The 14106-nt window shown below is 52.7% G+C and overlaps 2 protein-coding genes across 5 annotated transcripts in view; one reads left to right on the top strand and one right to left on the bottom strand.

Annotated features, from left to right (window-relative positions):
- Positions 1-576: 576 nt before the first annotated feature.
- DNAJB5 (DnaJ heat shock protein family (Hsp40) member B5) lies at positions 577-9793 on the bottom strand. 3 transcript variants are annotated; one of them, XM_064579004.1, is made up of 5 exons: positions 9662-9793; positions 8660-8804; positions 6074-6318; positions 2326-2927; positions 579-2194 (listed from the first exon to the last, which is right to left on the bottom strand). In XM_064579004.1, the coding sequence occupies exons 2-5, from the start codon at positions 8725-8727 to the stop codon at positions 1961-1963; spliced, it is 1149 nt and encodes a 382-aa protein (XP_064435074.1). In that variant the 5' UTR covers positions 8728-8804; positions 9662-9793; the 3' UTR covers positions 579-1960. The 3 variants fall into 3 exon arrangements, with proteins under 3 accessions (XP_045738556.1, XP_064435074.1, XP_064435076.1); XM_045882600.3 differs by lacking the exon at positions 9662-9793 and having other exon boundaries at positions 577-2194; positions 8660-8854; XM_064579006.1 differs by lacking the exons at positions 8660-8804; positions 9662-9793 and adding an exon at positions 8862-9307 and having other exon boundaries at positions 581-2194.
- The window catches only part of SPATA31F3 (SPATA31 subfamily F member 3), a 117178-nt gene continuing 108892 nt past the window's right edge, over positions 5821-14106 (top strand). For both annotated transcript variants that reach the window (XR_010407566.1, XR_006792145.3), the window contains exon 1: positions 5821-5898. The gene's annotated coding sequence lies outside the window, so the exon portion shown is untranslated. The remainder of the gene's footprint in view (positions 5899-14106) is intronic.

The following is a 14106-nucleotide window of genomic DNA, read 5'->3' as shown; positions in this document are numbered from 1 at the left end:
CTTGAAGAAGAATCTGGGGCTCAGGCATGGAAGAAAGTCAGTATCAGGAGGAAGTCCAGGCCCAGGCATAGCCTGCAGATGGGCATTCCTGCGACTACATGGCTCCCCCATACCCAGATCCAAGGAAAGTGACAAGTGCATCGTGCAGGCCACATACAGGCCCTGAGGATCAAAGTTGTCTCAGCAGGGATAAGTAGTTCAGAGACAAGGACAGAAATCCCCAGAAAATTGTAAGATTTAAGGATTAGCAACAGTGTTCATGCCTTCCAGGGAGCCTGCATCCCCAGCCAGGCCCTACCAGCATGGGCCAAAGATGCCAGCCAGGTACCTCTAGCCGCTCTTCCACTGCCCCAGGATCTGACTTTGGGCATGTATCTCTTCTAGTTAGCCAGAAAGTCCTCCTTCATCCCCTCCTAGGAGGAACATTTTTCTCAAAGGAAAATTCCAGTCCATGTAGAGAAAATCTATTAGTTCTCATGCTAGCACATCCTTCAAAGAGGATAGTCTCTATTTCTCATAACCAAGTATATTTATTCTTTCTGAATAGATTTGTTTCTTCTAATAGTTGAGTAGTATCTTCTGTCTCTGCTGTGTTTGGGTATATGTTTTAGAAATCCCAGGAGCCTAGGCTTAGAGGAAGGAGGGAGTCCATGTCACCTTATATTGAGGGACTGCCTGGATTTCTCAGAGGTGACCAGGGCCCTGGAAGGAAGTTGAGTGGTACTTCACACCTGCCCCCATCCCAGGTTCATTGCTCCTGCTCAGATGCCTTATTTTTAAAATACTTTATTTTTTTTTCATAATACTGTCATTACAAAAAAATACAAAAAAACTACTATAAAAACATTCAGGGGCTTGTCAAAGTGAGAAAACCTAAAGACCCCACCCCAGGACCTGGCTAAAGCCGTCTTCCCCTAGCTTCTTCACTATTTGACCTTGATACAACTGTGGGAGTGGGGTGGGGTCACACAGGCATCAAAGGGCTGGAAATTCTCCCACGCAGCCTCCATGAAGGGTAAGAAATTAAGTAGCTTCACATATCACAAATGGGATTTGGAAGTTTGGGGGTGGCTAGGCCCTGAGTTCAGAGGTGTGGGGAGAAACCTGTGACCCTGAATCTCTTGGTGGGGAATAGCTGCCACCTGACCCCAAAGCCCTTTCCCTTCCTGCTGAAGGCTGGGAGATGGATCCTGCCCCCTACCTCTTAGCCTTAATACTAGCAGGCCCTCTTCCCCTCCCTCCACCCTTGCACACTCCTGAGAGCAGCAGGGAGGACAGAACTTTCAGCTCTGTGGGATCTGGGTAGGGGAGCTCTCAGGAAGGCTGCCAAGGGCCCTGTTCACCTTCCTGCCCCAAATGAAAAGTGTCTCGTGCTCAGTGGCCCGGTTCATGGGTTACGGACCTTCCCTTCCTATCTCAACTCCGCAGAGGCACAAATAGCTCTAGGTGAGTGCTTTGTGTGCATGAATATGTGTGCATTAACCTTAGACACTGTGGACCTAGGGGTGAGGCAGGGGTGGGGAAGCAGTGTCCTTTCTATCTTCTTTGTCCCCCAGTAGGAGGAAGCTGAAGAGAAGGGAGAGGAGAGGTATTAGCAAAGCTGAGAGGGGAAAGAGGACATGCTATTTACAGGCATAGACAGGGAATCTCTGTATCTTCAAGTAGCACTCAGGTCACTCTCCAGCCACTGTCGTGGGAACTGGATTCAAAGCTAGTGACATGAAAATTGACCCCTGGCCTGGGCTAGCTCTCCCCACCTCCCACCCACTTCCCCAAGGCAGCCCAGCTCTGAAAGGGGTCAGGGACAGGAACATTTTCCTGAAAATCCAGTGGCTTTTTTTTTTTTTTTCATTTTAGAAAAAGTTGCCAGTGTCCAGTGGACATCAAGCTGGGTGCACATTGAGTGGGGTGAGTGTAGGGGGTATTGCTGTGGTAGACTCTGGGCTGGCTGGGGCAGAGCCTAGGAACAGGGTAGGTGTTGCTTAAGGATCTGTCGTGTCTGTGGTGGTAATCTGTCTGGGAAGCGAACTTTGAACTCGACAATGAGGTCTCCTCGCTGGGTGGGCACTTTGGGGAAGGGAAGGCCCTCCCCACGGAGTCTCTTCACGGTGCCTGGCTTGATGACATCATTGCACGGTAATGGGATCACCCGGCCATCGATAGTGGGAATGTTCACAGTGCAGCCACACAGCGCCTGGGGAAAATGAGGCAGAGTGAGGAAAAGGTGGGGTAGAGTGGGAAGGGAGGAAAAGATTGAAGTGAGGGAAGAATGTGCCCATTTTTCCTCCCCTTCCCAACACACACACAACCTGACCCAGGCCCTACCTCCTTGAGGCTAATCAGGGCACTGTAGAGCACGTTGGTGCCATCTCGACGGAAGTGTGCATGGGGCTTGTCTTTGAGCACAAAGACGATATCAGCAGGGATGTTGTCAGGTGTGGCATCACCCTCTTTGGGAAAGGTGATCTTGGTGCCTTCCTTCCAGCCACGCTTGATGACAATGTGCAGGATCTTGTCCTCGGTGCGCACAGTTCGCCCATCAGGATTGAGGCGCCGCCTTGTAATCTTCATGCGCTTGGTGGAGCCATGGTAGATCTCCTCGAGGGACACCCGCAGCTCATGCACCACAGGTGGGTCTTGCACCTTGCGCCGAGGGTACAATGGTTCTGGGGCTCGCCTTGGACCCCTACTCAGCCCATTGAAGCCAAAGCGGCCAAAGGCGCCAAATGGATCCTCATCTTCATCCACATCCATGTCATCTGGGTCAAAGCCACTGAAGGGTCTAGTGGACCGGCTGCTGGCAAAGAAGATATCGAAGGGGTTGGAGCCCCCAAAGAAGGAGGCAAAGGTGGCATGGGGATCCCCGTGAAAGGTGTAGTGAAAGGAGCCACTGGAGCCACCCGATGAACCACCGCCGGTCTTCAGGCCTGGAGGGAGGAGAAGTTAGGGATAGTGTGGCTGGTCCTGGCCCCATCCCAATCTCCACCCCCTGACCTCTAGCTCCTAGTTCATGGGCCTAGAGAAAGAAGCCACCTTTAACTCCCATAGAGAGGGCTGGCAAAATAGAGTAAGAAAAGTCTCTGACAAGATTAATTTCTATTCTTAATTATAAGTTTAATAATAAAGTGCATCATGAGGCTCAAAGAGGCTGAGTTACCCAAGAGGTAGAAAAGCCAAGGCTAGAAGACTTGGAGGATAGGACTTCCAGTCCTGTAGTCTCTTCCATGTCCCCATGACCCAAAGATGTCTCACAAAGCCTTGAGTGGCTGGCCTGGGATCACATTACAGTCCTACCTGACTCCTAAATCTTTATCTCCCAAGACACACAGAGCAAGAGGCAACTGGATAGGATTTAACTCTACAGGAAGCTAGTAAGTGACCTGTCCCAAATAAGGTGGGGATACAGTCCAGGAGGAAGCCCACTCTCATTGTGCTTCTAGTGTAGTTCCCCTTTTTCCTGACTCCTATCCAAATGGGAAATCAGGAGGGCCCAAAAAAGCAGGAAAGCTCATTGGCTTGGAGATGAGGAGCTGTTTCTTTCTTTTTATTTAATTTAATTTTTATTTTTGTTTATTTTTCTTTTTTTCCAAAGATTTTATTTATTTATATGAGCGAGAGTGCACACCCATGATGGGGGAGGGGGCGAGGGGCAGAGGGAGAGGGACAAGCAGATTCCCTGCTGACCAGAGAGCCCTATGGTAGGGTGGGGGAACTGGGCACAGGGGCTGGACACACAGGGGCTGGATGAGGGGGCTGGACGAGGGGGCTTGATCCCAGGACCCCTGAGATCATGACTAGAGCTGAAGTCAGATACTTAACCGACTGAGCCACCCAGGTGCCCCAAGGAGCTTTTTCTCTAGAAAGTTTTCAAATGCTTTGTTTCCACACTCAGAGCTCATGGTATTGTACAACTCCAGGGGTGCCGTTGATGCACTGGACAGACATAGAATACAAATAGGAATAGAGCTTCTTGGACTTGTACAACACCAAGCCGCACACCCCATACCTGATGTCAGAGCAACCAAAATGCATGAATATGCTGGCACATTGCGGGTCATGGCCCTAGCTGCTCTCTCACCAGTCAGGTCCTGTCTAAGGAACTCAGACTGGAGGCAGCCTTCATGTGGGGATGGTAGTGGTGGTGATGGGGTGAGGAGTGAGGGAGGGGGTTAACACTGAGAAATGATCTAGAATGCGTAGACTCGGGTGGGGTGCAGGCTAGGGGAAGGGACTCTTTGCTTTGAGGCTTTTTATCTTGAATTTCAATTCGTTGTGGAAGTCTAAGCCTAAATTAAATTAGCCTCTTATTTCCTGGGACCACAAGGACAGATGTGGGTTGCATTAGAGAGGCCAAGTGGCAGGCAGTTCAGAGACTTGTGGCAGCTGCCTCTTCATTCCTCCCCTGAGACTCGGGGTCTGTTCTTTCCTTTTATTGAGGGTCTAATTATTAGGTGAGTTCAAGAAGCTTGGCAGAGCTCAGTGAGAGAGGGAGGTTGGACTGGTAACAACAGGAGGGGAAACTTCTCTGTAGGGATCTCTGTTGTACCACTGCCACCCCCTTTTTCAAGCTGGGAACAACTTGTCCCCAGCCAGACTTGTGCAGAGAGTCTGTGCACACTTCTGCTGGCTGGCTGTTGGGGAGGGGGCAGGGCAGACAGAAATATAACCCACATTTTCAAGGCTGCTTCTCCTTCCCCAGGCCCCAGGTTTCTCCTTAAGGCTGTGCTGCATTCTTTGGAGACCTCCTGGGATGTAGATCGACAGTAGAACCCAGTGTCTGGGCCTAGAGGCTGAGCTTTGTCCTTCACTTAGGCTTGGTCATGCAGGAGGAGTGAAGTTTCTGGGTAGCTCTCCAGCTAACAAAGGTGAGGCCAAATGGAGAAAAGAGTGCAATTCCTAGACAGGTCACACGGTGGCATGGTGTGTGCACTGCTTCCCTCTTCCCACCCCTCCATCCCAGGGAGAAAAATGTCTTAGCTGAGAGAACACTGGGGATTCCAGCAGATGTCTGTGAATCTGGGAGCTGGCAAGTCTAGTAGGTGAGCAGGGAAAAACTGAAGGAACTGGTGGCACGGAGAATGAGAAGAGGGGGTTGGGAGGACTGGGGTGCACAGAGACACAAAGCAAGGAGGAGAGGAAAAGAACATTCTTTTGAGCACTTATCTACTATCTACTCTGTAGCAGGTACAGTACATATCATTAGCCCATCTAGTTTTGAGGCTGGAGTGGGGAGAGTGAGGAGGAGAATGTGGAAGAAAGGTAGATGCTGTTGGGCAGGAAGGACAGTTCCTCTTAGGAAGGAGAGTCCTCAGCTGTGGCAACATCTCTTAATATAGCCTGACAGGTGCCTGTGGCTGGCGGGTGGCGGGTGGCGGGCGGCCCTGAGGGGCAGGCCCAGAATTAGCAGCTACATCATGCCTGTGGGATGTACTGGGAGGGGCCGCCCTCTCAGAGGCTTTATTTGGGCCTTTCCTGCCACCCCGTGCGCAGCCACCAGCTACTTCAGGAAGGGGGGCAAGAGGCCAGCAGCAGTTCCCCTGCCATCCTTGGATCCCTGCCACTTCCTCAGGGAGGCAGAGCTCCCCCTCCATTCTGCTGGCTTGAGGTGGGCAGGATCATCTCTCCATATCAGAGCTCCAGTGGTTAATTCCCAGGCTGCTTAAGGGCTAGACTTTTATGCTGATGAATGTAAATGCTCTGTCCTCAGACCGCCAAGCCACACACACTCCTTTTCCTCAACCTTCCCTATCAGCCAATGGAGCAGCAGGGACTTCAGGCTGGACTAATAAGGCTGGGAGGGAAAAGAGGGAGGGGGAAGGCCTCTGCTCCTGACTTCAGATGTCTCTAAGGCCTGAATTTGAGGAGAGAGAGAGGAAGAGAGAAGCAGGGAAAACTATGGTAAGCCAAGGTTGGGTAGTGGGTGGTCCCTTCTCTCCTCTGGGTGTCAGTGCTGAGAACACTTGCCTCCCTCACCCCCTCCTCAGCTTCCAGTTGCCTGCTATGAGAACTGGGTTACCCAGCACCCCAGACAAGGACAGGGGTCCAGTATCAGGCTGGAGCACTGCCCTCTTACCTTCCTCCCCATACTGGTCATACAGGCCCCGTTTCTTAGGGTCACTCAGCACATCATAGGCCTCTGCAATCTCCTTAAACTTCTCCTCAGCATTGGGTTCTTTGTTCTTGTCTGGATGGTACTTCAAGGCCATCTTCCGATAGGCTTTCTTGATCTCATCCTCGTTGGCTCCCGATGGGATCCCAAGAATCTTGTAATAATCCTTTCCCATCACAGCCACTGGACCGGCACTTGTCTCCTTGTTTCTGAAAGAAACCCGGGGCCAGTCCTTGAAGTCCCTTTTCCCTCCTGACCCAGCCCTGCTCCTGATGATCTTGCGATCCCTAAGTGACTCACTGTGTGACTTTCAGCAGGTCATGCCTGTTCTGTAGGCCTCTGTCTCCCCATCAGTGAAATGAAAGGTTTGGACTAGATGATCTCTTCCAGCTCTGACATTCTAGGATTCTGTGATTCTTTCATCAGCTCCTGGATTTTCCCGGCAGGAAGCTGGGGGCTGTGGCCTGCTAGGGGCTAGGCTAAGGCCCAGGTCCTTGGGTCAGACTGAGGACCCCTGAGAGGCCCTGCTGCGTGAGGTGGCACCATGGACTGACAGGCCCACACACAGAAGCTGGCAAAGATCAGTGTACTGGGTGAGGTCACCTGAGCGTCGTGGTCTTTTACGCCATGCCTCAGGCATGGTGCCCGGGCTAAGGGCAGCTGGGGCAGTGGCCCAGGACTAGGGACAGGCCCGGGTCTTTAGCCAGCTGTCCTGGCCAGCCAGGCTGAGTCAGGGTGTAGGGGCCTCGAGTCCTCTCTGCTAGTGAAGACCCCAGGCCTCCTTGTCCTTGTCCAGACGATGCTAAGCCTCACGTGTGATTCAGATCAGAGGATGACTCACAGCCTTTGGAAACTGCTGTTTCTAACTCCCTTATTAGCAGGGGGATGACACTGTCCTTCCTCCCACCAGGGCAATAGTTCCCTGTGTCTACACACAACATGTGTATGAAGACAATGTCTGTGCCACCTAAGCACTAGTGTTAGTGAACACAAGCATCCTTGGCATAGGCCCTTTCTTAACCTTAGTTGTCAGAATAATTAGGCACTAATCACCATTTCCTTAATACCTTCCCTACCAGTCCCTCCTTCTCACCTGCCCAGTGGTTCAGGATCTGGCCCAGGGCCAGGCCCACACTCCTCTGATAGTTCCTTCTAAGCTGGATGCAGGGGTATTTGTTTTGTGAGGGAGAGACATAGGGCTCTCATTCTTCCGCCTAATCTCCCTTCACCACTGCCTACATGGTGGGTAGGAAGGGAAGGGGACTTTCCTGTAGGTGGGCTCTTTGGGGAGATGGCCAGAAGCCATTCTCTAGCCCTTCAGAGGCTTGGCCAACCCCTACCAAAGCCCAGAAAACCAGAGTCTTTCTAGCAATGTCCTGGGCTGGCAGCCACAGCTGAAGCCTGCTTTTCTGCCTCTGACTGCTTCAGTGAGGTATACAGGGTTTCCTGGCAGGAGTGAGGGCTGTAATGGGTAAGGGGAGGCCTTAAGGCCCCAGGAAGGCAGGGACAATGGCCCTAGCTCCTGCCCCCACAGGGCCTGTTGCAGGTGGCTGAGTTGACTCATGGTTCTGGGAGTCACCTCACTCTGACGAAGAGAAGGCTCCATAAAGGCGGGTACTCCCCCTTCTCCCCCTAACAGCATGTCACGCCTGGTGGGGGAAGCTGGGGTTGGAAGAGTGAGAGAAGAGCATCTGGGGGTGGGCAGCCATTTTCGGAAGCAACGGTAAAAGCCGTCTGAGAGGGAACTGGGGGTGGTCTGCCATCTCTGCCTCAGCGCACACCTTCTCCCCGCCACCCCAGGACTGGGAAGGAACCCTAGTACACCAAGAGGGTGCCCCTAGAGAACCATAGCAGTTTCTAGGCAGAGCGCAAGTGGAACAGCTTGCCAATGTTCCCACCCTCCTCTTGCTGTCCCTGTATTACCTCCTCATCAGGCCAGCTTCCTTCCTGGCACTCACCTGATAACCGTTCTAGACCTACAATTCTCTTGTCTCCACAGACACAGGGCAAGCTCTTTCAGGAATTGCCTTTTTCCTCCTCCTTTCCTCCCTCTCTCCCTCCCTCCCCATACCCACAAGCCACGTGTTGGAATGACAAAGGAGCCCCATGGCATGGCACTGCCTTGGATGGAGAAGAATGAAGAGGATGTTCATGTAGAGGCAGGAATGAAAAATGAGAAATAACAAGAAGGCCTGTATAGGAAGGGGGGATGGTTGATACAGAAAATGAAGTACTGGTGGAAGGAGACAAGGGATGACAAATGGAAACGACTGAGGTGGAAAATGGGTTACCAATGGGTTGAAAGGGAGAGATGTAGAGAGTTGAAATACTAGAGAAGATGTCTGGAAAATGGATGGATGCCTGAAGGGTTTGGTATAGGAGATGAATGACAAGGGGTGCAGTTCATTCAAATGTAAGCGTGAGGTAGAAGGAGAGTTCTTACATGTAAGGGGGATGAGATGAGGATGATATGGTAGGCAATGAAGGGGTCTGTGATGTGGAGAATTTGACGTGGTAGGGATATGAGTGCCCTTCTCCAGAGGGACTTACCGGAACTTTACAAACCCATTCAGCGTCCACGCTCGAAGTTTTAAGGGCTCCAGCTGAATTTTAAACATCAAGCTGGCTAAGAAGTCTTCTCCCCAGAAGTGTGGGAAGCTCCGGAAAGCTCCTCGGGCCTGTAGTGGGGGTGCTGCTGGGGATGGGCAGGAGAGCACTGTGCGCTTAAACATGCCCAGCCCAAACCCCTCACCTCTGATCGCTCCGCTGGAGCCTGCTTGGAGAGCTGCAGCTCAGGAAGTCACCTCCTCGGGTTCTCAGAGGCACTTGCCCAGCAAGGCCTGTCCGGTGCAGCAGGAGCTAGACCTGATCCCCAGGTGTGGAGAGTGAAGGAATAGGGTCCAGCGGCCACCTGCTCTCAGGTGCAGCAATGTCTGTATGAATGGCTGTATGGCAGTGTGACAGTAAGGCTGGCAGTGGCAAGCGTGTGCTTGCGAGTGGCAGCCTGTGGACCTGTGGCAGGTGTGATTGTGAGGGCCTGAGAGGCAGTGAGTTCCTCTGGTCTCTGTCTCCGGGGAGGATCCGACCCCAATCCCCAAGAACCTACTCAATGAAGTCACTGACCCGGAGTCTCCTCCCTCGCAGATGGGCGGAGAGGGGCGGGGCAGAGCCGAGCTCGCCCGGGACAAAAGGCGCGGCGAGGAGGGGAAGGGAGGGGAGGGGGCTCGGGCGGGGGAGGGTGGTCGGTGATGTCACCGACGCTGACAGGCTGGGCTGGCTCAGAAACGCCTCCGCCTCCGCCCGCGGAACCCAATCCGACCCGGCCCGACCCCCCCCCCCCGCGCCCAGCTCAGACACTGGCTGCCCCCTGTTAGAGGGTCGCAGACATCGAGCACCTTGCAGACCCAGTCCCCGCACCACCACGGCAGAAGAAACGATGGGCCTTCAGTGTCCCAACGCCCCCCCCCATCTCACTCACCCCCTACACCAGGACCCCTGGCTCCGCGACGCCCCCGCTCCCGGGACCCCTGAGTCCTGGCTCTGTGCCCTCACCAGTGAGGAGCTGCGGGCGCCACCGCGGTCCGTCAGACAGCCGCTGCCCCCTCCCCTGGCTCCGGCTCCGCCGCCTCCACTTGGGACAGGAGTCGCCTGCCCGCCGGCCGCAGACAGCGGGCCGGGGAACCCGCCCCCACGGCTCCGCCTCTGCGCCGCCCATTGCGCGGCCTGCCCGTCACTCAGCTCACCCTCCGCTGTAATTGGACAGTCTTCAACGAGTGCCTCGGTGATAGCCGCCCATTCTCCGCCCCTGTCACCCGGCCACACGCGCACACATTCCGGGCAGTGATTGGTGTCGGTCTGATTGGTGCACTCTGGGATCAGTCAACCACACCTCTTCGCTAGCTCGTCGTGTCATTGGTGAAAGGGACAGAGGGCGGCAACTCTACGCGCCCTTTGATTTTATTGGTTGGTCTGTGGGGCTCAGACTCGAGACTGGGGGCAACTATATTAGTCCAATCTCGGGTTTGAGAAGGTGGGACGTACTGGCCACCGCTCGAATCCCGGGAGAACCTTCTGGAACCTGTGTAACGTCAAAGGCAGCCTTAAAGGAAAACTGCCTCCCAGATGGCGGTGACTCTGGGCATTCTTTCCTTTCTTCATTTAGGAGGGTAGGGGAGAGAATAGTGCGCTTTGCGAGGTGTAGTCCCTCGACCAGGGTCAAAAGGTCACCCCTTCTTACCTGTCTTCCATCGGAACTGTGGACTGACCTCGACCAGACCTGATTCAGCTTAGACCTGATTCAGCTTTACCTTATCTTGACCCGGAATTGACCTGAGGTGACCTAACAAAACAGACCCCGATAGACATGCAGAATTTAAGCACCCTTCTGCTTTCTCCTTTGTAACCTGGTAGTTCCCCCCAGGTTTAGCGCCTCCTCATTAATTCCCTTTGTGAGTCCCCTTTTCATCCTCTGTATAATCCCCTCATCCCAGCTCCCTTGTGAGCAGCCCCTCCTCAGCAACCCCCACAATTCTCATTAACGTTCTCTCTGTAATCTTTCATCCTACTTCCCCCTTGAGTTCCCAAATGTTAGCCCACTCTTTCTTTCCCCTCTTCCTGGCTGGGTATGATCTCCTGCCTCCCCCCCCCCCCCCATAATCTTCTGTTTTATCCTATCCTTAATCCGTTATCTACTTGTATGATCTCTCCTATCCTAACTCCCCCTTTTAACCCTTCATCTCAGCTCCACATGATTTCCTTAACACATCTCAGCCCCAACCCCCTCTCTCCCCCATTAAATCTCAGCCCTAGTGTCCCCGCTGTTCAGAGCAGGCAGGGCTGCGGAGGCGGTAGCCAGCGGAAGCCGACGCTTGAACAGACACGGTGCCTGGCGCCCACGTCACTGTCTCCCAGGCCCATCTGTGCTACAGGCAGCGGGGGTGGGGAGGGGGTTATCCGGGGGTGAGGAGGGGAAAGGAATTCTTGGGGGGTTTGAGGACAAAGGAAGGGCCAGGACAGAAGCTCTCACCTCTCTTTCTTTGCCATTTCCCAGAAACAGTTTGGACACCCATGAGTTCATGCAATCTGAATAGAGCTGGAAACTGAGGCTTGGAGAACATCAGTACCTGGGCCGCAGAGCAGAGCAGGAGAGAAATCTAGGGGGTCCTGAGGTCAGGTCTGCATATTCTCCATTCTCTGTCTTCTTTCTAGTACTCACCATGGTGATCCCAGGTGTAAAGGGGTGTGAGCTGTGAAGTAAGGAAAGGAAGTGGGTTAAGAAGAGGATGGAGAAAAGGTGGGATGAGGGAAATGAGAGGAAGGAGGGAAGATGGGGTGAGGGGGATGGGAAGAGGAGGGGAGAGGAGAGGAGAGGGGTGGGAGGTCAGGAGTGGGGGTGAGAATGGAAGGAGAAGTGGGGAACAAAGACTAGAAGGGAGGGGAGATGGGATGATGAAGGAATGGAATAGTAGCGTGACATGGAGATGAGCAAGGTAGGATGAGGAGGCTCAGGACAGGTGCTGGCTACTTTGATCTGGGGGATCTCACTCTGCCACCTCCAGACTCATGGGGGCCCAGGCTGTGGGTGGCTCTACTTCCTATTCCCGTTCTATCTATTTTGCTTCCTCCAGCCTTGCCTGTGCCAACACGGGGGCAGAGAGTTTAGTCATTGGCCCTTACCTGGTCCCTGCTAATGCTATATTGTGGGCTTAGAACTTCGGGGGTGCAGGGCCATGCCTTCAGGTGCGGGTGGCATGGATTCCACTGTCTGCTGGGTTCTCTATTTCCACTGTGTCCTATTGCCCTGGGTATCAGGTGTGCGTTAGGAACCAGGGTGCACAGTGTGGTATAGGTGTAAGAATGTAGGCTCTGTTGACCTTGTGAGGTCACTTGCCACATCTGTCCCTCATTTCTTTCTTTGTCTCATGGGTATAGAAAAGAGCAGTACCTCCTAGCGTTGTTCTGAGGGTTAATTAAGGTAACACATGCTATGCATGTAGTTCTGAGCTTGGTATGTAGTTATTACTCAGCAAAGTTAACCATTACTCTGTATGTTCACAGATACCTGGATGTGTGAGTGCATCTATTTGATGTTCAAGTCTGATTGGGAGTTATTTGTACTGTTGTATCTGTAGTGTGATTTGTAAGTGAGAGTGTATCTGTGTATATCTGTGTAATATTTTTGTGTGGTAATATGCCTGATTCTGTATTATTTGTTGTGTATGTGATTTTGTGTTGTTATACATGTGTGATTAAATGACTATGTAGGTCTGTGTCTACATGATGAACAGCGTCATGGATATTGACATGTTGACTGCCAGTGCATGCATGAATCCGTGATCATATCAGTTCTCAGCACCCGCATTCCCCTCCCTTCCTATGGAGACGTCATAACCCTAGGTGTCCCTCATTTTCTCACCCTGAGGGAACCGGAACCCGGGGGCAGGGGCGGGGGTGGGTGCCAGTGAGGAGGTGTTTACACAGGAGCACATGTTCCCTCTCAGACTGTGTATGGGAGGGGGAGCCCCCTATCTTGCACATATCCTGAAGGCTCCAGAGGAAGTGCTCCACCCCAGCCCATTCTTAGTTCCCTGTCTTGTCACCATGGCAGCAGTTGCCAGGGGCTCCCATGGTTGCTAAGATCTAGGTGTGGGAGGCTGCTAAGCCCCGTTGCCAGTAGAAACAGAGAAGGGGGGGGGAGGAAGACTACCCCCACAGCTGCCAGCTTTCTGCAGTGACAGGACAGGTCCTTGGACCTCTCCTGTCCCCAAACTGTACCTATGACTTGTATGTGGCAATACTCTTGTTGGTGGGGCCCTTTCACAGGAAGTTGGAATGGGAATATAGGGATCCACCTTCTGAGGGACTGTGGCTCTAGCCTGCCCTTTACCATCTTTAAAGTTGGGAGGCTCTTAGAAATTAGTGACTACTTCATTCTGTCCTCCAACCCTTATACTTCTCCCCTAGCAGTGTCTCTGCTTGAGTTCTCCTGTGGCTGGTGCTTATTACCTGATGATTTCACCTCGGATAGGAATGCTACATTGACCCCTGGAGGCAGACTGACTCCTTCCTGGGGTCAGACTCTTAGCATCTCACCTGGATACATATTTCATGCTGACACTTGGACCCAGAATTCAGTTCCACACTGAATGCCAACTTTGACCTCACCTGAGACACTGACCTTGGCCTTGGTCCTAGACCAGACAGTTCCCCAAACTCAGCCTTAGCCTAAGTCCTTTCTAGACATGGATGAGCCCTAATATTACTTGAATTCAACTGCAGATTCAGTTCTGATCCTGTTCACTGATTGGACATTGCCCAACGATCTAGCTCCCTGGTACTCCTGGTTTAAACCTACACTGACCAGTAGTAGTTGTTCAAAGGGGTTATTTCTTGTCTTGGGAGTGAGAGGATGGTGCTAGAAATGACCAGCAGAGGGCATGCAACATCAGGTTCTAGAGGCAGGCTTTCCGGAGCGCATCTGGAAGGGGAAGTCAGGTGTATTGAGACCTTGGCTCTTTTCTGTCAGGTCAGGACCCAGAGCTGGAGGCACAACAGTCAGTCTATGAGGTTGAACTAAAGAAATTAAGTTTCCCAACCCAGTTATTCTATTGTTTTGTGGTCACATGGGTCTGTACAATCTTGACTCTGCCTCTAGCTCAGCTGGGCTCAGGGCTGGGCATACACCAGAAGGTGCTTAGCCATTTACAGGCATCACAAATCTCAAGAGGACTGTGTACCTGGTGAGGCATCCTACCCCCAACTCAACATTTCTGTCCTATACTTATACAGCTTCACTACCTTCCCCGGTATCCAGTTACCTTTGGTCCTATTGAGCAAAAATCTGCCTCTCTTCCACCTTTGGTCTTAGCTCTGTCTTTGAGGTCACATTGACCTCATCAGTCCCATCTGTCAGACATTAGCCATCTACATCCCTCAAGTCTGCTCCTCTCCAGGATGAGACACCTCTCAGGCCTTCATGGGTTCCTCCTCTGCCTTGT

The sequence above is a fragment of the Mirounga angustirostris genome, unplaced genomic scaffold (assembly GCF_029215605.1).
Source record: "Mirounga angustirostris isolate CCGP_5_RB_7025 unplaced genomic scaffold, mMirAng1.0.hap1 SCAF_15, whole genome shotgun sequence".
NCBI lineage: Eukaryota > Metazoa > Chordata > Mammalia > Carnivora > Phocidae > Mirounga > Mirounga angustirostris.
The sequence above is the reverse complement of the archived record's forward strand: the minus strand, read 5'-3'. Positions and strand labels throughout refer to the sequence as shown.

Excerpts from the sequence above, each read along its gene's own strand:
- DNAJB5 (XM_045882600.3), bottom strand. The coding sequence starts at position 8,841 with ATGTTTAAGCGCACAGTGCTCTCCTGCCCATCCCCAGCAGCACCCCCA. Across the intron at positions 6,319-8,659 it reads AATGGGTTTGTAAAGTTCCG|AAACAAGGAGACAAGTGCCG; the intron begins GTAAGTCCCTCT and ends GGTTTCTTTCAG. Across the intron at positions 2,195-2,325 it reads CCCTGATTAGCCTCAAGGAG|GCGCTGTGTGGCTGCACTGT; the intron begins GTAGGGCCTGGG and ends CATTTTCCCCAG.